This window comes from Tinamus guttatus, unplaced genomic scaffold, assembly GCF_059628265.1.
Source record: "Tinamus guttatus ecotype Peru unplaced genomic scaffold, ASM5962826v1 Tinamus_guttatus_pri_ptg000212l, whole genome shotgun sequence".
Classification (NCBI taxonomy): domain Eukaryota; kingdom Metazoa; phylum Chordata; class Aves; order Tinamiformes; family Tinamidae; genus Tinamus; species Tinamus guttatus.
In genome coordinates this window covers 235961-263184 of record NW_028288746.1, presented here as the reverse complement: position 1 = coordinate 263184, position 27224 = coordinate 235961, and the positions used below count along the sequence as shown (strand labels likewise).

At 39.6% G+C, this 27224-nt stretch overlaps 1 protein-coding gene and 1 non-coding gene across 4 annotated transcripts in view; both read right to left on the bottom strand.

The window, feature by feature from the left end:
* Window positions 1-7489: 7489 nt before the first annotated feature.
* Window positions 7490-7561, bottom strand: TRNAT-CGU (transfer RNA threonine (anticodon CGU)). The gene has a single exon. It is a non-coding gene; the product is annotated as a tRNA-Thr (tRNA).
* Window positions 7562-17538: 9977 nt separating this feature from the next.
* MRTFB (myocardin related transcription factor B) overlaps window positions 17539-27224 on the bottom strand; it is a 50127-nt gene continuing 40441 nt past the window's right edge. For 2 of the 3 annotated variants that reach the window (XM_088524582.1, XM_088524583.1), the window contains exons 10-15: window positions 25552-26577; window positions 24546-24701; window positions 21982-22140; window positions 21576-21713; window positions 20525-20585; window positions 17539-19076 (exon numbers count right to left, since the gene is read on the bottom strand). In XM_088524582.1, the coding sequence (XP_088380708.1) occupies window positions 18541-19076; window positions 20525-20585; window positions 21576-21713; window positions 21982-22140; window positions 24546-24701; window positions 25552-26577 (2076 nt within the window). In that variant the 3' untranslated portion in view covers window positions 17539-18540. The remainder of the gene's footprint in view (window positions 19077-20524; window positions 20586-21575; window positions 21714-21981; window positions 22141-24545; window positions 24702-25551; window positions 26578-27224) is intronic. The other variant, XM_088524584.1, reaches the window with a different exon arrangement.

Genomic DNA, 27224 nt, shown 5'->3' with positions numbered 1-27224 from the left:
CCCGGGCAGTTTCATAGTCTGAGCACATTTTTTAAAGGTTTGCCTAAAAATGCTGAAAATAAGTTGTAAAAAATCTTTTGGCTTTAAATCTATTTTAAACTGAAACATAACTAATAGGATTTTTGATTTTATAAATTATAAATGTAATAAATAATTGAAGTTGATCTTTCTAAATACTACTCTGACAATAATTCATTGATACATATCAATATTGATGTTTATAATATGACTTCTATCTCAAGGAAAATTAGTTTTGCTTCCAAATTTAATATCTAATTTTATCTTACATGTATGTGTATATATATGTATATATATTGCCAATTCAAATAGCAAGATAAACTGATCCCAGCTAATCAATTATTAATGCTCTGGATATGCAATACACTTCAGGAGTTTCAGCATTAAGGCCACCATGCACAGTCCAGCCTTATCAGAAAAACAATGTGAAGGAAATGCATCAGATTTTATAACATAAATGTTCAGGGAATATATAACTGTTTTGTCTAATCTTCATTAATTTGCATAGCACAAGCAGATGAATACACGTTTGAAGTTTAATGTATGTGTGATATCCATAGTAATAGAAATTCTGTTTTGTTGTGCACTAGAGACAAACAGAAGCTCTTTCTGTGGGCTTGTTAAATGAAAAAAAAAGAACAGATATTTTGTATGAAGAAGGTCTATAGAAGTGTAACTGGGGTTTATAAGATTGCTTAATATTCATTAAAATATTTTGTTAATTCTATAGTTAGACAACTGGAGCTGGAAGGAATACATGTGAATTTTATGAATTCTCTAGAAAGAATTAAATAGAACTTATCTGAAAGACTATCAAAAAAAACTTGATTAACAAAGGATGATATGTAAAGATTATCACATTTTATTGAAAGCAGCTGTATAAAATTACATGTTTTTATTTAAGAACTTTAAAGTAAAATTTGGATTTAACTTTCTCGTGGGGCCTGTGAAATTTCAGCAGAACAGAGTTGATCTTTGGTGCTGTCTGGACATGTTAGTTTGTGTTTCTTTGCCCTTAGGGCAAGAGCCTCTAATTGTCCTAGCTCCAAATCTACAATTCTCTGCTCTTTTGTTCTCAAAACACCAGCCAAGAAGCCATGGGAACAAAAGCCAACCAAAACTGAGGACTCCTGCTACTGTAGGTGTCTGTAATGTAGTCACCAAGTACCGAAGTTCAAAAAAAAAGCAACTGAGAAGCTCAATTGTTTCATGAAAATGTAACCTTTGCATAAATGCTCCATTCGACCAGCATTACTTCATGCTAAACAGCAGCTAAAAGGCATCAGAATGGTACAGTTCAGACCTAAACGCTTTCAAATCAGATCTCAATCTTAAACAAGTCAATAAATGGACTTTGCACTGACATTTGGTTTCCTGTCTCATATATAGAAATTGTATAGCTCTAATACGTAAAGCATCAGAACTCTATAGAAAAATATTGACACTGTAGCCAGACAGCCATTTGCCTGAAAATACAGGTCTTGTGCACGTGCCCTGGTGTGTTTTAAGCGTGCAGCCCTGTGGAGGTTCAGCTGACTCTCCAGGCCAGGTTTTCAAACATTCAGTTTGTGCAGATCAGCACTTCAAATGAACTCTGACTGCAACGATAACGTGACCACAACGTTAATGTCTAGATATCTGTGTGTAACTCAAGCAGATGATTAGCTGGCATAAAATACCAAAACTATGACAGACACTCTCACACCAACTGCAAGGATGCTCCTGTACACATTTTTTGTGTGCGTGTATGCTGTATATACATGGCCATTATTCACTCTCACACTCTATCATTTATAATGTGTTTCATTTTATCTTAAACCTATGTACTTTATATTCAGTGCCACAAGAAAGTTCAGCCTATCTACTATTAATTTATTAGCATTTAAGCATTTGTTAGAATCCCATTAGGCAAGTAAGACTACGTCATTTGTAAAGTTAAAGTTATGTTTAGTCTCTCTCTAGGATATTGATATCAAATCGTAATTAATAATATGAACTTGAACAGCTTTACCAAGCTCAGGTTTACTGCATTGTATGCATAAAAATATATTCTGTAACTTATATCAATACAAAAACACCTTAGACTGATTTTTAAGCATAGACCCTTCACACAGACATACACATGTAAAAACCAAGCTAGCTGAAGGGATCCCTGAAAACTGAAACAATTTGTGAACAAAAAACCGAGGAGATCAACAGTATAAATGTTAGTAGAGTTTATGCGTTTATACATTTTAATTTTAATCTACCTCTCTTTTCTACAGTCTTATTTGCTTTTCTCCCAAATTCACTTACATTGAATAACAACTCTCTGAAATTGAACTTTTGCTTCTTCAGCTTTTACTGTTTTAAAGGAAAAAAAGAAAGCTTTTACAAACTACACCAGCAGTTCCAATTCATGGTTAGCTTTCAAGGATGGCAATATTTTAATACCCTTCGTATTGCTGAAGTCAACATGAAAGTTAGTTATTACTGATTTAAAGGGCGCAGCCGCCTTTTACCAAGCGCGGCCGCAGCTTCGCGCACCACGTTCACTGTTTCCTGTCCCCTGTAAGAGCCATAACGCACCGGTCGCTTTTGCAGAACAAAGTGACCACCAAAAGCGGGACTTTGTGGGCCAGTTGGATAAAACATAAGCTCATCTCGCCCCCAAAACCCCGACTCTGGAACCACAACCTTCAAGACTCACTTGTAAGTGTCTTTGCAAAGTGTGACAAATGGATCAGAAGAATCTTATAAAATGGTTAGTTTTCTGACTAAAAAAAAAAAAGACAATATCGTAGGCAAGCCACAGTTCACACGTTTTCGCTTTCTATTGCTAAACAGCAGTGGGTTTTATTCATATGTTAGGAATTATTTGCTAAGCAGATGACGATGAGCACCTTCTCGAGGGTCTAGCAAACATCACAGAAGTCACCGGGGTTACAAAGTGCTTGATCAGATCCGGTGCCCAAAGCATCTATCCAGATGTCTTCTCAAAGTGAGTAGCACTTGCTTGTTTTTATCTGTTTCACTGCAATTCAGACTCAAGCTGAAGCGCTATAGAGGTGCCTGTCATTATTCTGTATGTTACTTTTTTAATAACGTGCTGGAAAACATTTTCATTTTACATGTGAGGACTTTCCCATTTTCATTTGGGACCTTTCCCCCTAGCAAGGGTGCTCCGAAGCACCAAGCAGAGTGTCTAGGAGCTGCCTACCTCCGTGTTAGGCTTCCCAAGAACTTCTTGTGGAGACAGAGGAAAATAAAGATTATCCTCTAGCTAAAAGGAGCATATTTTCAAAATCCTTGGTTTATAATTCCTGCAATGCTCCTAAACAAAATCTAAGTTTAAAAGCGTTATCGTTTACACAGAGATGACTTAAGTAGGTAACTGCAGTCAGTTACTTCAAAAGAAATGTATGAACGAGCCGGCGAAGCCGCCCGGGCGCTTATCCTGCTATTAATAATCAAAACAGGGAGACAAAGAAGCCGCCCGCAGCACGGCGGCTCGCACACCTTGGGGAGAAACGCGCAAAAGTTGGCGCAAATCGGAGCTACGCCAAGCGCTAGGACAGACCCGCGGGCTGCGCGGAGACCCGCGGGCTCTGGCGCTTCTGGAGGCTGTAATTAAAAAGGAAAAAAAAAATGCGGTTGTATTCCCGGCGCTGCGGCGGCCGCGCGGGCTGCGGGGCCGCTCCGCGCTGCTCCGCTCCCGCTGCGCGCGGGGTCTCTGCGGCACCTGTGGCTGCGCGGGGGCGGCCCCGCTGCGCGGCCTGCGGCAGGTGGCGCGGGAAGGCGGGGGGGCCCGCGACACCGCCCCGGCGCGGCGCGGCCCTGCGCGGGCGCGGAGCGGCCCCTCCAGCCGCGGGGCGCGGGACGGCGGCGCGGATGGTGCGCGGCGGCGGAGCGCAACTTACCGGGCGCGGGGCGCGGAGCGCGGAGCGGGGCCGGCGCCGTCCGCGGGCAGCGCCGCGACTCGTGACATACAAAGATCGCGCGTCTCTTCCGCGCCGTCACGCCGCGAGAGGCCACATCCAGGGGGGGCATCCAGCGGCGGGGCTGCTCCCTTTTCCAAAGAAACGCTCCTTTTCCTTCAGGAAGGAAAGTGCCCGGCGGCGGGAAGAGCGGCCAGCGGGAAGGAGCCCGCGGAGAGATCCGCGCACCGCGGCCACAAAGGCGCCGCGCTCCGCGCCCTGCGGCAGCGCCGGGCCCCGCGGCCCCGGCGGCCCCGAAGCGCCGCTTTTTTTCCTCGAAACTACCTCCAAATATAGCAGCGGGGAAGGGGCATTCCTAGAAATTCGGGAGACGTCAGAAAGGGAAGATCTGCGAAATTCAGCTGCGCTTCCTGCAGAGGGCTCCGAGCGCGGGTGGGGGGGAAAAATCCAGTGAGCAATAAAGTGCTTTTCATGCTTCTCGGATCAGATAATGGTTAAAAAAAGAGGGATGGTAAAACACTTAACTCGCATTTCTCCGATAACATCTGGGAGTTTTATAAGGGAGGAAAGCTAATCAGTAACCCCCTTTCCTACTAATGTTTAGAGATGCCTGTCTGCCTCCTGTATTTACTTTCGCCCATGTCCTCTTATCAGACCTGGGCACAAAGCAAATAAAGGGAATTTCACGCGTACCGGTGGAAAATGGGCCAGACGAGGATCACAGCGCCCTACATCACGGCAACACATCTGAGTGCCCATGCGTTGTTTTAAACGGGCTTTGTGGGCTGCACCTTTGCAGCGATGCTGGCTGTGAATAATTCATGCGCTGCCTATAAATACGTGCAGTGTCACAGCGCGCAGGAGCAGCGATTGTGCGGCTGGATTGAAGGGCCACAGCGCCGTGAGCTCCCTGCCAGCTGCTGCGCAGGACTGGGGTCTGCTGAGTAATTGTGCCGAGCGGCTCCGGGCTCAGGCCGCGGGTGGTGGATGTAAATCCCGCTTTGCTGCAGACCTGCGCGCTGTCAGCCAGCCACCGTGACTCATTATTGTTGCTCATGTATCTCCTAAATCTGTGTGTTTGCTTTGTGCTTGTACCCAGCACACAGCCCTTTCTCTACCCGTGTTGGGTGTTTTTTTTTTCCAGTAAAAAAAAAAAGTTCATACATTGCATAGCAGGTGGAAGTGTCGTTAACGTTTACGAAGCTTTCAAGTGACACTAGCAGGTGAGAGCTAATAACGACATATAGATGTCAATGTATTTGTAATAAAACAAGATTTTTTTTTTTCAAGGATCAGCAGAGGTTGCTTTAAAAAACACACTAGCCAGCTTTGGGGAAAAGATAAAAGTAGATTTCAATGTGTGTAACTCTTGGGGCTTAATTGAATTTTCATAATCAAATTCCCCTTGGCCACATGAAATTCTTGGTTTTGTTTTTTTGAATTTCATTTTGACTTGTGGAGCATTCACTACCCCCCAAATCAAATGCAATAACAACAGTGGAGTCTGGCTTCAGTATTGTATGAATGCATTTAGTCAAAATCTAGTTATAGGTGTCTTTTCTGTCTGCAGTTCTGAAGGAGAATTAGCAGCCTTTACCTGACAATCTTTCTTAAGTATGCTTTTAAGTATGTTTTAACTGTTGACTTCACATGGAATATACAAATACAGAAACAACTTCCAAATAGCTTTACCCACAGTGTCTCGCTAGTAATAATGCCTCTTTAGAAGTGGATTTACTGTAAGTAATCTCTTGGAATTCAAACCAGCTCTAGTGAATTGCCAAAAAAAGGCTGTTTTTAAGCCAACTGTCTCATTTACGGCACACTGCTTCGCTCCACTCCAATTTCCTGAGTGAAGTGTGAATGACAGCTTCAAGTTGAGGATCTTCTGATCATTACAAGAAATGGATGTGCTGTCCTCTGTTGGTCACACTGGTTGTCACATGTAACATTAAATTAAAGAGAGCAGCATCAGGCACAGTAACGATGACAAAAATGTTGAAACTCAGTTGAATTTGCAGCAAGGATGATCGGAGGCACAGGCAATATGACCTCAATGGGAAGATTTTCATGTGTTGGCATCAAAATGGTTCAATCCTTCTGCAAAAGATGCAAGCTGTCATTCATACTTGTGGTGGACATGTGCAAGACAAATTATGTGGAAAGCAGTTTATTAATACTTGAAAGCTTAATATTTGACAACTAAACATCTTATCTAATGTTCAAAAGTACATAAAAAATACTAGTGGAATGTTGACATATGCAGCCAAACAGTTCATTACAAGTGTAAAAGAGCTAGGAGGTGTGACATTATTGCAATATGATGGTGGTTATTAATACAGTTAATCTTCTTGTTATATATGAAGTTTATGTAACCTTCTTGTTATGGGATATTAGGACCCTGCCAGTGACCCTAAGGACAACATTTTGAAGAATCTTCAGCAGCAATAAATCCATTACATTATTTTTTCCTTTGTTTTTGGTAAATTTTGGTTTGTCTAGAAAAGCCTGTGCAAATCAATCTAGAAACAATTTGATCAACTAGCCTCTATTAGATGGGATGCATTTGGAGGAAAATGTAATTTATGTCATTGCAGAAAACGTGTGATGTTTTTGGTTATTTCTGTGTATCTTAAGTGCTCCTGAGGTTAGTGATAGCTTCACTTTAGCTGCAATTTCACAGACGTTTTTCTAATTGTGAGAACAGTGTATAATTTCAAGCAAACAACCATAGGGCATGTCTTTAAACAGTTATTTAGTGGAATTTTGATTATCCTCACTGGAGTGAAACTTCTGCAAATATTGTAAAGCTGGCTCTGTCTTTTCTTATTTCTTATGTTTATCCTTTAATATAAAATCATGGGCCTCAGTCCATTTTTATGTGGGTTATACAGGAAGCTGTAGATCTCTGGGCTTTGCTTACATTGCTTAACATGTTTGTTAAAACAAATGAGCAGCAACTGATGTGTTAATCGTCACGACGACTCACGACGACGCAGGAGGCGATTCCTCCCTAGGTTTATCCCTGAGGTTGCAGCAACGCGAGCGATGTTCATCAGATACACCTCATGTCCTTGGGCTTGATTTATATGCTTAGTTTTGAAAACACTATCACAAAAACAAGTTCAGGGACACAGCTATTCTTCGGTGTCTGTATTATCAGTGAGTAAAATATCTGCAAAATAAAACAAGCCAGTTTAGCCGCTTTGGGGGTTTAAATTCGCATATCTGTACTGAAACAGGAGCCGCTGACAGGTTAATAATGGAAGTTTTCCTCTCTCTTCCGCCTAGGCGGGCTTGGCTGGAGCCTCCCGGGCTGGCCCAGCCCCTCCCGGGCTGCCAACCAGGAATCCCCTTCCCGCTAAAACGCGGGCTCCGGCCGCAGGTGCCGCCCTCGGGCCCGAACCGAGCGGCCGCTCGGGCCGGTGGTTCCGTCGCTGCCCACAGGGCGGGGGGGGGCTGGAGCAGGCCGGGCCGGGCCGGGCCGCGCTGCCGCCGGGGCCTTCCTGCCGCAGCCCCCTAAAAATGACGGGCCGGGACTGCCGCGGGCAGCGAGGCACGGACGGGGTTCGAACCCGTGATCTTCGGTTTACGAGACCGACGCCTTACCACTTGGCCACCGCGCCTGCGTTAGAGCACGCGCCCGACGCCCTTCTATGGCGGCGCCACGCCCGGGCCGCCGGGCCCGCCCCCTCCTTGTGCGCATGCGCCGCCGCCGTGCGGCCGTTGGGCGCGGCCGGGGCTCGCGGCTGAGGCGGCGGCGGGAGGGCGCCCGGGGGAGCCTCGCTCTGGGCGGGAGCGGGAGCGGGAGCGGGAGCGGGAGCGGGAGCCGCTTTCCCGAGACATGGTGCGCGCGCGGCGCCAGCCTGGGGGAGGCCCTTCCGCCTGCCCGAGGAGCGCCTGGCGGGGCGCAAGGAGGGGAGGGGCCGCCGTAGAGCTCTCCTCCCCTCTCCCGTGAGGGAAGCAGGAACGCGAGCGTCGTTGAGATAGTTACGTAGTAAACGGCAAGTAAAACTCGTGAAAATACAAGTGCGTGACACTTGTCCCACCTGAAAAGCTTGAGCTGTGGAAATGCAGAAAAGGTACTAAGAGTTACGTCTCCCTTAGCTCTCAGTTTTGGTCTGCCAGGTATTGCAGGTTTTAGCTGAAAGCACAACCCTCTTTTATTTTGCTGTTTCTCATAGAGATGCTTCTAAATCCCTGCTGAAACTCAGGCTGTATTCCAGCTTCCTGGACAAGCTGTATTCCACCTTCCTTTTTCTTATTGACCTGTTGTGTTGTTGACCACAACAGTCAATAACTGATACCAGCTATGAGCAGTTACTGTTTTTCATAGTGAAAGAAACTTGTAAAGAGTTTGACAAATGCACTTGCACAGAGGTTGAGATCAAAGTGAGAAATTTGGTGGTGCCCAGATGCAGGTGTGTTACAAGATGAATTATACGTTAATGCTTTGGGGGAATGTTCTTTAAACTGCAATCACATTCTTGGTGACTGTGATAAGCATCTCTGTCTTAGCAAACACAAAGCACTTTCAATCAGCCTCACCTACAATGAAAATTGTAGGTAGACTAGTTTAAATGGCCTTGCTGGACACTTGGCCCACCATTAGCATGTGCACAAGCACTGTGGTGAGCGGTGATGCAGGGTTTTGCTTTGCACCGTGGACATGTTTGGGATCGAAGTGGTGGCTTCCTCACCCTGCCCTCACATGTGCGGCTCGTCTGACCCCGAGCGGCCTCCTAGAGCCCTCAGCTGGCTGGAGTTACCCCTGGTGTAGCCAAGCTCGCAGCAGGACGGTGTTCCATGTTACCAAGTCACGTCTGGCTGATGTTTCTGACATTTCTAACCTTCCTACCTGCTGGAAAATACGCTTTTTTATGTGCTGCAGTTGGAACCTGTCATCACGGTGCAACTGCCTTCTGTGTTTGTTTAGTGCTGGTTTGTGTCATCGTTTGGGGTTGAAAAGTAATGTTTTTTGGGGTGGGAGGAGAGGTGTGATGGGAGGAAGTCAAGAGGGCTATTTCAGTTATAGGTGGAGTTCATATATTATGAGTTGTATCTTTTCAGATACGCTGTTTTTTTGATAAATGTATTGAGTCTGCATTGGGCAAGGTATTTAGCTGTAAAACAACTTTTACAACTGAAGTTCTTCCTTACTGGGGAGATAAAACCTTAAAGAAGAAATCACAAAGCTCTCATAAGATTATTAATAATCTCATAAGATCATTAATCAAGAATTCTTGATTTATTTTTTTGGAAGAAAGTTGTCTGTCTGCTGTCTTTAGCAGCCTAACTTCATTAATACTTTTAGAAAATATTGATATTTCTAGCAATCCAAACCAAGAGCTGTTTAGAGATTTTTTTTTTTTGGAAGCCCCGATGTACTGCATTGCATTGTGCATGGAATTATTATATGCTTGAGCCTATTCTTTACCTACTGACCAAACTCCTCATTTAATATTTCTTTTTAACCAGAAGTAACAATTCTTTTTATCAAGAATTGTCTTAGGTAATTACAGAAATCTGTGTAATCTGTATAGAGAGTCCAAATGTGAAAGCCAGTGCAAGCAGTATCAGAAATAATAACTCAAAATTGTGTGGGTACCATTCTTGTCATGCATGGTTTCTTTTCTTGAGTAAGTTTAAATAACAAGGTGAAAATCTTTTTGGAGAAATCTCTTCTTATACTACATATATAATAAGATTTCATTTTCAGCTGAAAGCCACTAGTATAGCAAGGGATATTTTTGGATAAGATGAAAGCATTATATTGAATATATCAAGCACAAAAATATTGACAGCTGTTATGTGACTGCTAGCAAGGTTTACATTTAAGAATTTGCACTGTAGAATTTAGGATGTTTTCTTTAGGAAAGTGTGACAATGGGAACTTCCTAAGTTGTCTGTGTGTGAGATACTCTTGCAGCATTTTGACAAAGAACAAATACTTTCCTGGACTAGCCCTCCTCTTGTGTCCTGTATGCCAGAGCAGTAAGGAAAAGAGATTGCTTGCTGGTAAATTGGTGTCTGCGCTGTATTTTTCAACTTCTGTTCTAGTTTTGCCACCAACTTTGTCCATATGTGGCATATTTATTGTTCTTATATAACATCATAAGGCTGAATTTAATGTTTATACAGCAATTTTTAAGAATTTGACAGCCTTTTTAAGAAGTAATGGTAAGAGAAATGGAGAAACAGTCTATTTATTTAACTATTTAATGATTATCTACATAATGAATGTCCAACTCTGCTGAATCCTTTCAACAAAATATACTTTAGGACATAAGCCAGATTTCTTAGAGGAATGTCTTCAGACGACTCTGGTAGCATAAAGCTAGTGTTAGAGATTCTGCAGAAGGGAGAAAATTATTTCCTTTCTTTTTGTCATTGTCGTCTTTTTTTTTTTCCCTTTTATTTTTTTGGAGGCTGAAGTGTTGCTTTAGGAGAGGGCTTTGATGCCCATTTTTAATTTGCAGGACTAGGCCTTTCGGAGCATCTCCCTGACTTCCAGGGAGATCAAGGGAACAGTCATATTTAGGCAAAAGTTATGCAATGTGCAACTGGGTTTATAAGAACTTCCAGTGAAATTGCTGGAGGGCTTCCCGGTTATCCATTACCAGAACCTAAGAGTTTTTCTGCAGCTTTGCAAAGCTTTGTTTGTTTCTCTGGACTTTTTTTTTTTTCTTTTGTCAACAGCAGTTATCTTTGGGGATTCAAGAATGATGCAGTCTGCAAACATGACTGAAGACTCATCTTCAGGTAAGATATCACATGAAAGGAAGTACCGAGTTACACTATAAATTTATGGATAAACACTTAAAGGAGAGAAAAAAAACAGAATTCAGATGTTATGCCTCAGCTGATAGTCCAAATAATTGTTTTTTATTCTCTTTTAAGAAGCCCTCAGTTGGGATGCAGGGCATGAGGACAAGTGTGTGATGACTTTGCTTTCAAGGAACAGAAAGTCACTGACTTGAAATAACACAAGTGTTCTGAGAAATCTGTTACTCTTTTAGCAACATTCCAATAAAAAAGAACAATAATGCTAATAGGCAGGAGCATATAGCATGTCGTATATACAAAGACAAGTGCAACCATTCTTTGATAGTGGTTTAATATATTCAGCTTTTTGAAAGAAAACTTTCTGTTTTTATATTCACTCAGTATAACTCACACTCCATCAGACTTCAGTATCTTGATGTTCATACCATAATAGCAGTATCAATGTATCAGGTGGTGGGGCAATGTGTTTATGTTTGCAGGTCTTTCTAAAAGAATCAAGAATAAAAATTGCTAATTGAATCCAAACAAGTGATTTGTTGCTGATACATTCTAACTCTAGTTTAGGTAAATGCACAGTCAAAAAGTGCTCCACTCCTTTTATACTGTTTGGATTGTGACAGCTGAAATTAAGTTGCATATATATGCGTTTTGTGTATAGAACCCACTAACTTTTGGAATAGCTAACATTCATAAAGAAAAGGTATAGTAAAAAATTTACAGGGCATCTTAGTAAGTTTTAATTTATTAACTTTATGGGCTTTTAAGGAAAGGATGGGTGATCTAATGTGGCGATGCTCCAATACAATAGGAAGTGTAATAGTCAATATTCAAATGCAGCAGCTCACTTTTTTTTTTTTTTTTCTGAAAGGAAATGTTCAAATTAATATTCACTCAAGGTCCTCTTATCCTTTTGTTCTAAAAAGGAACGGAGAATGCAATTATAAAATCCCACAGTCCAGCACATCCTGAAAGCTCTGTCTTGGTAGGTTTCAGGAACGCCATGAATGAAAGAGGATGTAATGTTGTCTAGATCGCTGCTTTCTGAAGCTCCCTGTATCTGAAATATGTCTTATTCTCACAGAAGAGTTGCGTTCTTTGTATTTTTTTTTTCCTCAATTTTTTTGTTGTTAGAGAATTACAGATCGCCACTGTTCAAAAAATGTGATCGTTTGTTTCTTGTTAAATTCAAGGCTAGTACAAGGAAGTATAATAAATTGTCCTAGTACTTTATAAACAACAGTAATGACAGAATCTATTTGGGTATTATTTCTGTATCTGTGACAATGTAACTCAATTAGGAGCAGAAGTCTATGTTGCAAGATGAACAACCCAATAATCTGCAGATGATATTTTATTTTCTTTCTGGCTTTACTCTGAGAGGCTTAAAGGATCATTTATGTACGGGAACAGAATGTTGCCTCTCATTCACAAATGAGGTTACAAAAACAGTGAAACATGCAGCACACTGGGGAAGCCTCTCAACTTTGTCTGCTTTCACTGACAGTGTTTGAAGAGGTGTCATCTGGCCAGCCTGGTTTGAACGAGCCATTAGAACCATTCTGTCAGCAAGCGCCACGGCAGCGCTGTGTTCCAGCTAGGAATCAGTCTCAACAGGAACCTGCATCCTGTTCCCTAGAATGTTTCATTTATCTAGAACTTCTCTTTCTAAAAGCAGAAACCTCATTTTGGGTTAAAAAGCAACTGGTGATTTTTTTTGCCTTCTCCTTTTGCTTTGTATCATTCTTGCTGTACAACTGGCTTCAGCGTGGCTGCTTCCCTATGCCACCACTCCCCCGGCCCCGAGACGTACGAGATTGGATCATCTCACTGGCAAAAATCTCTGTACTTTTGGTGGCTTTTGCTTTTTGATGGGGATGGGTATTAACCAGTGCCTGGTTAGTGATCTCTTGAGTAATTCCATATAGTTGTAAATATTTACTGCATGTATTAAACAACTTTAAAGTGCTTGTTCTGTGACAAGCATTCAATCATTTATTTAAACAGGTGCTTTTTTGCTTGTTGAAAAGAATAGTGAATAGTTCTATGCCCCAAATCACAGTATTCTGCAATTAGTACAATGAGAGCTTTTTAGGGTTGTACAGTTGGCACATGGTTACTCTCTGGATAGCAAAGGAAAAAGTGATCCTCCAAACTATACTTACCTTCTGAGGAAGTGCGATGTCAGTATGGGTAACTTTGGATTTTTTTTTTTTTTTTTGGATATGATTAGAAACTACTCAGTAAAAGACTTCTTGAAGGTGAAATGAAGCTTCATGTCTCATGCTTTTGTTCTAATCTATTTTAAGGTGGTTACTGATGTTTCTCTAAATCAGGATATCTGTCTGATGGCTCTTATCCGACATTTTCCTCAGAATAAGCATAAAACAGAAAAGGAATTAGTACTTTTTTCATCCACGAGCAGAAATACTGACCCACAATACTAGTATTGCTTAAAAATGTAATTAATATTGGAAAACTCAAATAAAACTAGCAGAAAGTTAAAGGTTTTCTTCTTTTAAAATGAAAGCATACTTAAATATCTCTAGGCTAAATCAAGTGTAAATTTTCAATAAAGAATATTCTTTATAAACACTTGATTAAGTGTAAATTTTCAAATTGAATTCATTTTGAATTTGAAATTTTCAAATTGAAAATTTACACTTGATCAAGTGTTCATAAAGAATATTCTTTATTTTTATGTACTTTGGCTACAGTTCCTAGGACAAACCATCATTCTTTTGCAGGTGGTCTAAATCCAGATTACATTCTCATTCCTTTTTTGCAAGGGAGATGATCAGAAGCATCGTTCATAGTCAGAATTTTTGTTGATTATTAATAATGGTATTTCCCTTTTTAATTAGTAGGCACAGACAAATGAGCACAGTTTTCCTTTTTTTATTGAGACACTTAGCAAAAATGCTGAAATATCAAACATTTCCTCAGTAGCTACAATATTGCCACTATGTACAAAATATTTGATAAATGTACTACACATATAAAAATACAGTATGCATTACATATATACAGTACAATGTGCAAAACATATGGCATTCAAACATATGGAATTGATTTTAGGGGTGCAAACAGCAAATACAAAGGCATCATGGTTTCTTATAGAAAGGCAATACATAACGCCCTGATTGCCATAATTTGTATTTAGTAAAGTGGTGCTTAAATGAAGAGGGCCCGAGAGAGGTATCTCTCTTCTTCTTTTCACAAAATGAGATGCTAAGACATAATTACGACTATGGAAAGAAGAGGAGCAACACCTCCCAGGGTTAGCGTCATTGCTACTGCAAGCAGTACAGTGGAGAAAAGTCCCATCTGGAATAAAGCCTGTGCTATTACTTAATACAAACTTCTCAAACAACAAAAACAACCTGTACTGTTTAACATCAAAAACAGCTTTGAAAATATCTACATCCTTTAAAAAATTATGGATAATATTTTGGGGGATTCACTTTCCTATGCTTCAAAATACAAAGTGCCTCCTTTGGCAATATAAATGGCAATGCTTTGGTTCTTGTCTTTGTATTACTATACTTTAGGCTGTCTTTTTGACTATATGAACTGTATTCTTTATAAAAATAGTGTAATGATATACTAGGTAACTATTCCCTGCTTTTTAGTGATTTTGTTCTCAGCTATAATGACTTTTTGGCTAGATTTCTAAAAATGCATTCATGTGCTTTTAAAAAAGTGTTATGTTCAGTATCAGACACTACAGAAGGATGTAGGTGTCTCTTTTTTGCACTTTACTCCTAGCAAACTGGTATAAAAATATCTGAGATTATTTCAGGTTCAGGTTTTAATGGATATTCTTTATTGGCTGTGTATATGTTATATGCAACTCCATTACATATATCTCATACTTAAAAAAAAAAAAAAAAAAAAAAAAAAAAAAAAAAGCTTGAAAACTTGTACGGTCTAAAAGTCATCTAAACACAATTTAATAGACCATAATGTAAAATGTTCCAACACAAGGTTTATTTGAGATAAGCGGAAGATTTTTTTTTCCAGTTTTAATAGACTTTGCTTAAATTTAAAACACGCTAAAGATGCCATTCTACTAATAATTGTATACATCAACGAGTCTCACTTATGTGTGTTGATTACATAATGCCCTTCCAGTTACATGTGTTTTGTGATTGCATTTCCTCTGCCTTGGAAGCAGTTCAACAGCTTGTGCTTGGTTTTCAGTTACGGTGACTACACTTTCCAGGCATCTAAATGTTTGAGATTATGTAGCATAAGGAAGTTTAATATCAAAACTTCTCTTTGGATAACCTCCTTCCTTGAGGGATGACTCCTGCTGATGAATTTAGAAATACCTTGAAACAAATCAGTATTAAGTAGTGATTATTTCTAAAAGCTGTTGCCTCAGCTTTTTAAAGGCCTAATTCTACAAGTCCACATGGTTGGATTAGACCTTGAATTTGTGTAGAGAATAACTGCCTTAAATAATTAATCATTGTCATAAATTTAGCAACTTTCTCAGAAAATAAAATTATAATGTTAAATAAAAATTTTGCCTGTAAACTTAACTAATGCTGAATGGCACTAAAAGTGCATAATAAATACAGTTTCTGTATTAAATGTAGGGTGCAACTCTTCATTAACATTAACCCTGTAAAATTTCATGTCTGAGCTTTCTCCATGTGTTGAGGTGTAAACACCAACTTTTGACTCTCATTCTGATAAAAATGGTATTTTTAATTACTTTATAAGCATTTACTAACAGCACTATGATAGGATATGTGTTCTGTTAGCATACTGCAGCCATTACATGGAAAATTTTGTGCCAGTGCATTCCTTTTCGACTGCTCTCATAATGAGAAATATTCAATTCTGCACAGTGAAACTGTACAGCCTTTGTTAAATTTCAAAGATGTGTTGTATTTGTGTTACAAAAATTATCATGTAAAACATGCACACACAAAAGCAAAATCTATTTCTGCCATAACAGGCATATATAACTATGGCAAAAATATCGCATTTCGGAACGAAGTCTAAAGCAAACCATTATATATAAGGCTTTAATACACATAATTCTGAAATGTACAAAAAATAATCACACATCTACACTAGAATAGCTGTACTTTAGAAACTAAAATGATCCCTTATTGTTTGTCTTTTTTTTAATTATTATTTTGCAAATAGAATTAGGGTAGAAAGCTATACTGTACTGGTAACAACACATCTCAACTGTTTGGATTTATTTCTGAACATAGATTCCTATGGATTAGTTACATTCTATACACTGCCAATGAGGATAGTTTTGTAGCAAGATGACTCTGCCAGTTTTAAGCTATATTTACATGCACATCGAATATGACAGCACAGTTGCTCTAGGCTCGTTTGTCCTCAAGCAATTAGTTTATTTGCCTCTCTAATCAGAAGGCAGGGTCAAAAAGGGGCAATCTTGTTACTGTTTTCTTCAATGTGCTATCACATTGTATGCCACACATCACACCCAGATATGACTGGTTATTACATGCAATAAACTGACAGTACTGTAGAATACTAGATATTTCATCCAGAGTTCTTCCTATTAAAACAAGAAATTTATCTCTGAAAGACATTTTAATAACACTTGAGCACTTTGTATCGCAGAGCACTCGTGCCCAAGAAAATACGTTCAAAAGGAATGCTAAGTTGAATGTATTTGTTCAGCATTATTGAACAATCCTATAGCATCATAATTAGAGGCAGGCTGTCCGTATACTTTATCATATTCAAGTACTGCAGGCACAGCAAGAAGGGATTAGGAAGTCTGTCTTTCAACTTCATCCACTGTTGTGACAACTGTGATAGAGGGTTTCTTGTGTCTAATTTTAGATTAAAGCAAATCCCAGCCTATCAATCTACTGAAGAGATCTAATGATTTAGAATACTGCTAACTGGTATGATGAAAATGTGTAATGCCAGTTCAAGCCTGGAATCTATGACATAACCTGGTATTTTACCTGAAGTCAATGGATTGGGTGTGTGATATTACTAAATAGACTGTGCTAGTCTGGAGACACTAAACTTTCAAATAATTCCACAACTTGTTTTTCTGGCAAAAGTATTTAAAATATAGTTTGACATTGTATTTGTTTAAAGTGAAACTGGTTGCTAACAGCTATTTTGTTCTCACTGTATCTTTGATGCAGATCTTTATTCCAAGAATTAGACAACAGCTTTATAACATTTTTCCAGTATTTCCTACAACACGAGTCTTGAAGGCTGGTGGTAGGAAAGGAGTTTTGAAACGAGATCAGTTTTCAGATCAGAAAAAAATACCATATTTGCGTTGTGAAAGAGATAGGAAATTATTTCCTTTTATCTTTATTTAGATGTTCCCTAATGGGACTAATGCCTATTTTATGTCTGATTATCAGTGTACATTATTCATGGCAGTATCTGCCACTATCATCTGATAGGCAACTATAAAATTTCAATATTTCACTCATTTTATTTTTTTGTTATTTTTTCTGATTACTTTCATAATAGCCACTGAAAAGAACATTAAATATTACTTTTAAATGCTGTGCTGGGAGGTAAGAATTTGATTTTTGCTGTTATCTGTTTCAGATGTTAATAGGCTGCCTTATCACTGAACAGTGTATGCTAATATTGCTCATTTACCTTTTATTGTTTCCAGTAAGGGCTATTTAGGGTTCCTACTGAGCAACTTCTGTTTAGCTTCCCTAGTATTGAGTAGTGGTAGACAAAGCTGTTCAACAGCTACAGTACTCGTTAACAAATTATGCTTGCGCTGTCAGTACTGTCCCTTGCAACTCTGGGCCTGGTCCTACAAAGATCTTTTCTTGAGATCTTTGGGACTATTCTTGCATAGATGTTTGCAAGATCAGAATGCACAGCAGAGTTAATTGTATTTTTCTGCTTCCACAAAATATTTTAATATGCTGACATCCTGGATTCAATAGTCTAATAGTATCCTCAAGCACAAATTAATATAGGTATTTATTATTTCCAATATTGTAACTTCTCGATTTTTTAAAGACCACTGTTCCCCTCTGTTCACAAAAATAAGCTATACAAAGTTGAAAGAGTATACAAATAACTCTGATATACACATTAAACCCCAGCTATTGAATCCAGAGCACTGCTATAGAAAATTCAGTGTTCTCGATATTACCTGGCCTAGCTGCAGTGGATTTCTTGCAGTTACACTTAATATTCCATCAGATGTAGTTAAATTCTTCTCTCAGAATTAAAGAACGGGAGAAGAGTTTTAAAAAAATGACAAAACCAAAATATAAAACAACTTGAACAAATTAAGAGAGTAGATACATGAAATTTCACTGAACCAGCCAGTGCTTCTACTTGCCTTTGCCCTCACAATATTTTGAACCTGGCTCAGGCTATCCACAGGAACAACGAAGTGCAGTGATATCTCACCTCCCCCCAACGACAGCTGCTCACTGTGCCAATACAGACAGTTGAAGTCTCACGTATTTTTCTTATCTAAGATTAGCCATGCTGTGTCATCTGTTTAAACATTGCTATGTCAGTAATACTATTTCTTTCTTATACATCTGTGATGCATTTTCCTTGGGGTACCTCTAATCAATAAGTACAATCATCCTTTGATTTGTGAAATACAGCTTTCAGAGGGTCCTGATCTGCATTAATAATAGGAGCATAAAAAGCATAAGGTAATTCATTGTAAACTTGGAATTGATAGGAATTAGCTTCAAGCATTTGTTCTTCCAAACATTCCTGTTAATTTTTCTCAACTGCAACCAGATTTGTTTAAGAATGGACCTATGCTGTAAACAGATTTGCAGGTTGGGTTTTCATTTGCTATAGCTTAATCCCAGTGCAACTGCAGGTCTTGTGGATCTAGAAAGTCAGTGGAAAACACACTGGGGGCAGCAGAACTGAGAGGAGTGAGTCCAGATGAAGAGCTGGGCATCGTAATGTCTAACCATTCCATGTTGTCTAAATTTGTGTCAGGAAGGTCGAGAGACAGACAAGAATTATTAGTGGTAAACTGCGGGTCAGAGGTTTCCATGGGTGAATGAGAGTGATCTAAAATGCTGGAGTGATTAAGCAGGTCATTCTGAAGGTCCTCAATTAAAGAAAACGACTCTCTGTCCTCATTACTGCTTGTCAGTTGAGGGGTTTCATTACCTGAAGGTAAAGTTCCATCCAAGAGAGCATCAAGTTGGTTTTCCAAACTTATTAACAAGTTGGTTGTTGATTCTAAGGACATGGGAGGCGCCATTTGGATTTGTGGTGGTGGGCGGGATATCACTGTATTCACTGGCATGGTAGTGATGTTGGCTGTTACTGGTCTCATTTTAGCAATCGGAGATGGTTCCTCCTTTATTGGAAGGGAAATCTCTGTATTAAAAAAAAAAAGAATTAATATATGACATATGCCCTCAGGTTTAAGACCCCTAACCCTTTCTCATGTGCCTCAGTTTACTGTGGATAAGATGCATCCACAGTAAACTCAATGGAATACAGATCATTTTGCTGATCTGACAATACAAACAGTACATACATCAGATCAACTGCATCATCAACAATGCTGCCATCTACATTCCCCAATTTTTTTTCCAGCAATACTCTAATTAGAGTATTTGTATCAGTGAAAAAGGGAACCTTTTCCTAAATGTTAGCCTTACCTTCTTCATGTCTGTAGTTTCTGACTTACTACAGAACCAACACCCCTCACCATTTGAGGAATTTTCAATTCCACTCTCCATTTAGTACTATCCCCAAATTAATAAATTAAAGTCTGAGAGAATTTATTTAATTAGTGTGTTTTTATTACTGACTCATGAGTCTAAAACTACTCTTTAATCAAGAAGGTTCATCTAAGCTAATGGTAGAAACAGTAAAAGAAAATAAAGATAAGATCCAGTTAATTCTTATATGTAAACAGGGTCCAAAAATTAGATTAGGTCTGCAACATTTTGACAGACAAGATGCATGTAAATCCTCCTGCACAGGTGGTGTTTCTGCTGGCAGAAATCTACAGCACTCTGCCAAGCAAAATAATACATTTAAAAAATTTCTATAACAGCATCTATTTCAAATGTTGCCTAATAAACACAAAGCATTTGAACAAGAAGTGACTCACTTTCCTAATGCACATTAATAACATTTTTTTTTTATTGTAGTATTCAGAGCCCTTGCATTTATCTATTTCCTTTCTAAAAATGACGGAAGAAAGTTTTTGCAACTTGTGGCATCTTGGCAAATATGAAGCTGCTGTTATCTTTAAGATCAAATGGGTTTAATAATGAAAGGTTTAAAGAAAACTTTTTAAATAAGCACACTAATGTTTTGTACATCCTTTGTTTCACAGCCTTTAGGTATGCCTGAACACCTCCTACTGCAAAGCCACTTTTTCAAATATTTTATGTACTCAGGTTCCTTTCTGATAGCACCTTCATTTTAACTGACAAACCTTTGTAATTCATTAGTTCTCAGTACCTCTTTCCAGTAATTGACGGTTACAGCTGATAATATATTCCTACATTTATATGATGAAAAAAATACGCCTGCGCTAAACTAAAGTTCTATTTTAATCACGTGCTGTTTGAATTCCTGCAGAAATGTGCCCAGATTAGTTTACTAGCTGAGGACTTCCAAAGCAGGGGGACTGTATTTCTTTTGGAATACATGTTGGCATATGTTTTTTTTTCAGGAAATAATTAACTAGCTTTCAGAAATACTGCTGTCATCCAAACTGGATAGCTTCCACATCCTCTTCTGTCCCTTCACTCCTTTGATTACTGTATATAGTTTTCATTACCACAGACTTCAAGTGACTTGCTTACCTCCACTCTTGATGAGGATGTCAAAAAGGTCGTCCATTTGCTGACTGTGTGCGCTGGAAATCTGTGGTATATGGGGAAAAGTGGAGGAGCTGGTTATTCTTTTTCATATAATATTTTTTCTAAGCTTATTAATCCTAATTTCTGCAATGCTAAGTATACATGAATAGTAACTTATAATCAAAAGTTAATTTTTTTTAATGTGAATTTGTCAACCTAGAAAACAGAGGAAGAGTCTGAAGAGGCACTTGTAATCCTTGTGCTTGCTTTCCGTACAAAGTAACAGGAAGAAGTACCAAAAGCAAGACAAAGATTTTGTGAAGGAAACCTCGGGGAGATGCAGAAAACTAGGGCTAAGAGGAAAACTGCCGACGTTATCATCATTTATTTATTTATTAAGCAGGTAGATCTGGGACAACAGCAGGACTACAGGAGTTAACCCTGAACTGCTTTCTATCAGGGACAGGCTGTAAGTATCCACTTAGGTAAGATGAATTGTTTAGGTTGTTTCTTTATAGTGTGTAGTTCTATATTCTTTCATATTCTTTTACTCTTTAAGTGGGGAGTGGGGGAAGAAAAAGTGTTTATTAACTCTTCATCTGTACAGTTCAGACATATTAAGACTTGAGCTTAAGAAAAATCCATCCTTTCCAAAACAGTCTGGGAAAGTTGTAGAGACTTTTTCTGTAGTCTTGTGCAAAAATACATACAATCTGAACAACTTCAACATATCTTTCTCTGCAACTCTGAAATTTAAGTATCATAAAGCCTTAAAGATAAGGCTTGTTCATGTTAAAGTAGCAATGTCATGGTTGTCCCAATATTATATATTGCCAACTGGATAATGCAAGATAAATTTCCATGTATTTGACTATATTTTAAATCAACAGAAGATAAAAGAGGAGGCTCTAAGCTAAACACAGTTAAGAAAACATTAACAGAATAAGTTATAAACCTTGAGACAAACAAGAAGCTACACTGAAAAAGAGCTTTGGTAATTCTGAAAAAAAAAATGAAGTTGTTCTTAACAGGCTAAATAGCAGAAAGTAATTACCTCACGGTGAGATGTTTGAACATTGCGGGTCTGTTTTATGGCCTCTTCATAGCGGGGGGGATCTTTTGTCTTGGAAACTGTGTTGTTGAAGAGGGGCTGTTGAACAACATAGGGCTGGGCTTGAGACGGAGAGCCAGGCTGCGCGAAACAACAAAGTATTAACCAAACTGAGACTCCAGTCTACTGAGCTCTACACGTTATCCTGTTTGTCCTACCAGTCTACCTATGCACAAATATCTTTTTGATTATTTATACTATTGTTAGTTTCTTCTTTCTCATACATGCATTACTGAAATCTACAGAGCATTCCTCTCCTTTGAGTGAACCGCAGTATGCACATAGTAACTCTATTTAAGAAAAATAATACAAAACTGAATTTTATGGAGTACTGTTGGGCTAATCCTACCTTGCTAGGAGGAGCAGGTCCATTCTGCACAGGTGGAGCCTGGTTACTACCAGTGCAAACATTAGAGTTTGGTGCTTTATTAATAAAAGATTGAGCAGGTGTCGTAACTGGTGTAGTTTGATAGGGAAATACAGTATTTGATGTCGTAGATGGAAAAACCTGTAGTGGATTAATATTAATATTAGTCAATATTTTTATCTAGCCTTAATAATTTTAATTAAATGTCATTAATGAAGTTTAAGACTTTTTTTCCTAAAATACAATACAAACTACATTTGTTTCCCAAATCCCTCTAAGGAAAGGTTAGGTCCTGTTTTTTTCCCTACCTGTAGATAAATCTGAATTCTAGAACTACAACCCTGAAAGAACCTTTATGCTGTGACATACTTTCACCCATCAGTGCTACGTTAAAATGTATTCCTCCAATTTTCTAGGAATCAAGAGAGAATATAATCCAATGAAACACTAATAGTATATGCATCATTTCCCGGCCTAGTAGGCAGTGAATGCAACAGACTGATTGCTGGGCCCATACAATAGGATTGCACACGCAGTCACACTTGTCCTATGCTGCCTAATCCTAACATCTTCTAACTCTGGAGAGCTGTGAGTGCTGAGACTGCTGTGAGAGGGTTTAGTAGAGTTTGTTAGAGACCTGGATCACGGAGGCAACTGCTGTAAAATGCAACAGTTACAAACTGTTGTAATTTGTAGCTCTCAACTGCTGAGCTGGATGGCCCTGGAGAGACCTTAGTTAAGACATTAGAGGATTTCAGCACTGTTCTCAACTGGAGGGCCATGGACGCTGCTACCTTCAAGGGCATCTTTACCGAGCCATTTTGCTATGCAGTCTCTGCAAGGGAGAAGTAAGGGGTTCTCCAGGGTCAAGGCCTACAATGGAAACAATGAGCCTGAGACAAGACCCTCCATCCCCCAAAAAACCCCACTAAATAAACAGGTCAATCTACTTACCCCCTTGCTATGAATGAGGGCATTTTTAACTGCTGCTGAACAGGTTTAAGTATCTAAGGTCTCATGTGGAGCAGGTATTTGGCCTCCTCCCTGACAAACAAGGAAGGCCAGGCACTAGGACTGCCTTGGCCTGGGTATCCTGTGGTTTTGTTGAAAGAAGTCAAATCATGCAAAGAGGACAACATTTTTCCTAACAAGAGTTAGGAATATGCAACTTGCTCAACCTACCTCCTGAACTATCTAAAGGCTCATGAAAACAAACAGCAGACAGGCGAATGCAGAATGCAAGTGACTGTACATTACAACAGCATTTTACATTCTAATGTAACAATAGTGCAGTCACGCTGTCTGGTTTCCTGTGTAAAAGATGGCACTAGGGGTGTGAGAAGAACAGCCCGGAAAGGCAGGCAGCTACTTGGCTCCACGTTCCAGGAGATGCAGACAGAAGTCTGCAGGGAGCTACCTGGCATGGTCTCCACGACAACTGATCCAAACAAGAGGGAAGACTAGAGATGACCATCCTTGAGTAACCGTTGCAGTCATTTCAAAGAAGTTCTTGACAGCAAAGAAAGCAAACTGCACGTTTCTATTAGGAGTACATCTTCCGGATGACTGGAAAATTTCTAAATGGGATTTGTCACGTTAACGAGGTAAGATTAGCTCATCAAGTTCAAGACCATCTGGGTGAACTCCACTTTTGGATACACGCCAGTTAGATTTTTGTAGGATGACCTAAATGCCCAAGAAATTGAACAGAGAGAGGATGCTTATTTAGTTGTGTTCCCCTTTATTAGCCGATATGTGGAGAATGATGGGGGACACAGATTTTGTTATTGACCTTCAAGTTACTAATAATAGTGGTCAGCCTAGATAAGGCTCAAAAAAAGGAAAGCCCCTTCCTCTGTGACCACTGGTGCTGATGTGTTGGTATCAGCCACTATATGAACATCACTGGGTCAACACTTCTAGCTGTATGTTTTGGGCTACGAAATTTCAGAGCTGATCATTTATGGTAGAAAGGAAAAGGAAGATTTATCTCTAAATCATTCCCTGCACTCCTCAGAAAGAGGAGCATCCCAGGTATTTTAACTCACTGGATACTGCTGTCCTCAGCATCTGAATCCAAGCTTGAACGCTTAGCTTTCTTTATAAACAAGGATCAGATCAACACAGACAGTAGGAAAACTAAAAGAAACTTTTACAAAAGAAAAGGTAAAGCCGTGCAGAACTTCGTATAAGGATCTTCCATTTCATGCTGGTGGCAGATACGAGCAATTGACTGGAATGTCTGGAGTACCACTTGTGCCAAGCTTGGGAAAGAATGTGTTAAGTGTGAGCTATAAGAGTACCATTAAGATTAGAAAAAAAGGTCTTTAGCGCTCTGTACTTACAGATCAAAAGGAAAGTTCCTGAATGGGCTACAATTCTGAAAAGAGAAGGTTTTACCAGTCTGCTTTATCATACAGAAAACCGTGGTACAGAGATGCTAAGCGACTTGGTCATTTGTATTTGACACAAACCAGAAAAGATTCTAAAAGCACAACCTAGGATTAGACTATAAAGCAGTATTAATCTTATTGCTATTCACAAACCTTCCTGCTTTGTTGAGTCTGACCAAGTGCATGCTGCGTGGTGGCATTTGGTTTTGACTGCGGAGTATGAATCTGAGGTGCTGTCTGGCCCAGGCCAGAGGAGGGAACAGAAGCAGGCATTTGTGATGGGGTCTGTACTCCAGCTTGTGATTGAGCCTGAAGGATGAAGATAAAATATTTGTGTTATTTGTATCACAGCAAGATAAGTAGTATAAAAATCTGTTGTATAGATTAAGCAGAATAGCAATAGCATGTATGCTGGGAGGTGTTAGGATGAACTGTGTGCTGGAAACAAGAATATTTTAACTCCACTTGGTGCTGAGTTCCCAGCTGAAAGGTGATGTTTATACTGGCAACAGAGCCTAAGAAAGATGAAGACAAACTGGCGAGTCCAGTCAACAACACTGAAAAGAGACAGGCAGAGCATAACCAGTAAGAAAGGCCTAAAGAATTGGGTTTGATTAAACTGAGAAAACTAATGATGCAATAGGATAGGCTTTCCCGAATGTGTTTTAAAAAGATAATAGTCCATAGTTTTTAATGGCTGCTGGCAGGAAAGACGTATGTCTAACCTCAAGAAAGATGGCTTGAGGTGAAAGAGCTTTTTGTGATAGCAGCCAAGTAAAAAAGCAGAGTGGGATGTTTCTGGTTTCCTGCCAGAATTCCAGCAGGTTTCGGAACAAGTGAGCTGAACACCTGCCTACACGGTGCTACGGGGCAGCTCTCATGCTGGGGACCTCGAGGCCACCCCACCAGAACTGTACCCCCTCATGAACCACCCCAGCTGTGACAGTGCACACACTAGCTCCAAGCCTCTACCCACACGTGTGCAGAAAGCAAGGAGCAGAAGAGAGAATAAAACGGCTGTATTTTAAGTTTCTCTTCTTTTGCCTAAAGCAGAAACAAGCATGATTTTCAGCAGTTATTTTTCAAGCAGCACATTTATCTTCCTGTCTTTACGCAAATATTGTGCTATTGTTACATGATGGTAAATGAACAAACATACCTGCAACTTTATATTTCCAACTGGTAGCTGCACTGAAGTGGTAGAATTCGGTCCCTGGATAGACAGCGGAAGGAGCAGCTGCGTGGCTCCCTGGGTGGCTAGTAAAGCTGGAGGCTGGGCAACAACTGCAGTTTGTGGATGTCTCTGTGGATTAACATAAAACTGAGAAATGGCATTCTGCATTTCGGCTTTGGCCACGGGTATCTCCTGCTTGATAACAACTGCCTTTTTGGCAACTGGATTCTGGCCACTAGTATATACTGATTGTCCTAAAGATTGACTAGCCACGGATACAGACTGACTTGTGCTAGAGCAGTCAGCAACAGCTTTTTCATCCTTGATAGCAGCACTGAATTGTTTCTGATCCAAAGCAGCTGGGTTACTAGAAGTCTGAGACAATTGCTGCTGTCCCCGTTTTTCAACCTCAAGTTGCATTTTCAATACTTCCACAAGTTTTTGCTCTTGTTCCAGTTTTCTCTTGAGCTCTTCAATCTGTTTCTCTTTTTCTTGAAGCTTGCGGTCCTTTTCTGCTACATCAAGCTCCATACTTGAGATGCTTCCACTGCTGCGGTTCTGTGTGTCATCGTTCATATTCACCCTTAGCGGTGAAGTACTTAAGAACTGGGATGGTGACATCATGGTCATCATTTCCGTGAAAGTATCTGCCATGCTAGTGTCATCTGTGCTTAGGTTAGATTGCTCTGAAGGAGCGGGCGATATAGGCAAAGGGGAACTAATGCTTTCAGTATTCACTGCTTTGGTGCTAGGTCCAGTAGATGTTTTTTCTGGAGGAAAGCTGGGCATAGTATTAACCGCTGTTTTAGTTAGTGTTGTGACAGGAAACGCCACAGTCACTTCCCCAGTGCTACATGTGGCCCCAGTAGAAGTGGTTACTGTAACAGAGCTACTAGTAGTGACTCCGTTGTTATTAAGATCTTGGTAGGGTTTCAGACGCTCAATGAGATCAGTTTTTGTTCCGGACACTGGTAATCCCCTTAATTTCAACTCCATTTTAAGCTCCGCTACCTGAGATTAAAAAAAAAAAAGCATGTTAGTAAACACACACACACACACAGAAATACCTTTTTTTTTTTTTTTTTAAATAAACATATGCTGCTTAAAGACATTTGAGCACGAAAAAATATTTATCATCATATTCATAAACATTACACCTCTGGGTTCTGAGTACAAGCAATGTTCATGCGCACATTTTCCTGACCTGCTATTTATTTTCACTGGGTGAACAGCCAAAAACTTAGCAGTGTTCAGTGGTTGCACAACAGCAGTAGTGGTTTTATGCTGACTACTCAAATAGGCAAAGTATTTCCAGTTCTGGACTGAAAACTCTGAAAACTTCTCAAACAACCCTGCAGAAGACAGTAGCAGTGAGATTAAAAACACTGAATAAATGCCATTTAGCATGATGAACCGGTTTGTTCGGCTACCATAGGTCCTTCATGCGTAGATCTCTTTGATCAGAAATTTATCAGGTCAGTTGAATGATTTGATAAACCTGTCAAATTGTCACTGGGTAGGGATTGAACAGTGAAAGCTGTGTGTCATCTGGGTTACTTTCACAAACATTAGAAGTTTAAGTACTCAAATAATCTGATTTCTGAAAGAAAAATTTTACTGATTTTCCAATGAACTTGCAGACAAAGTGAAAAAGTGAT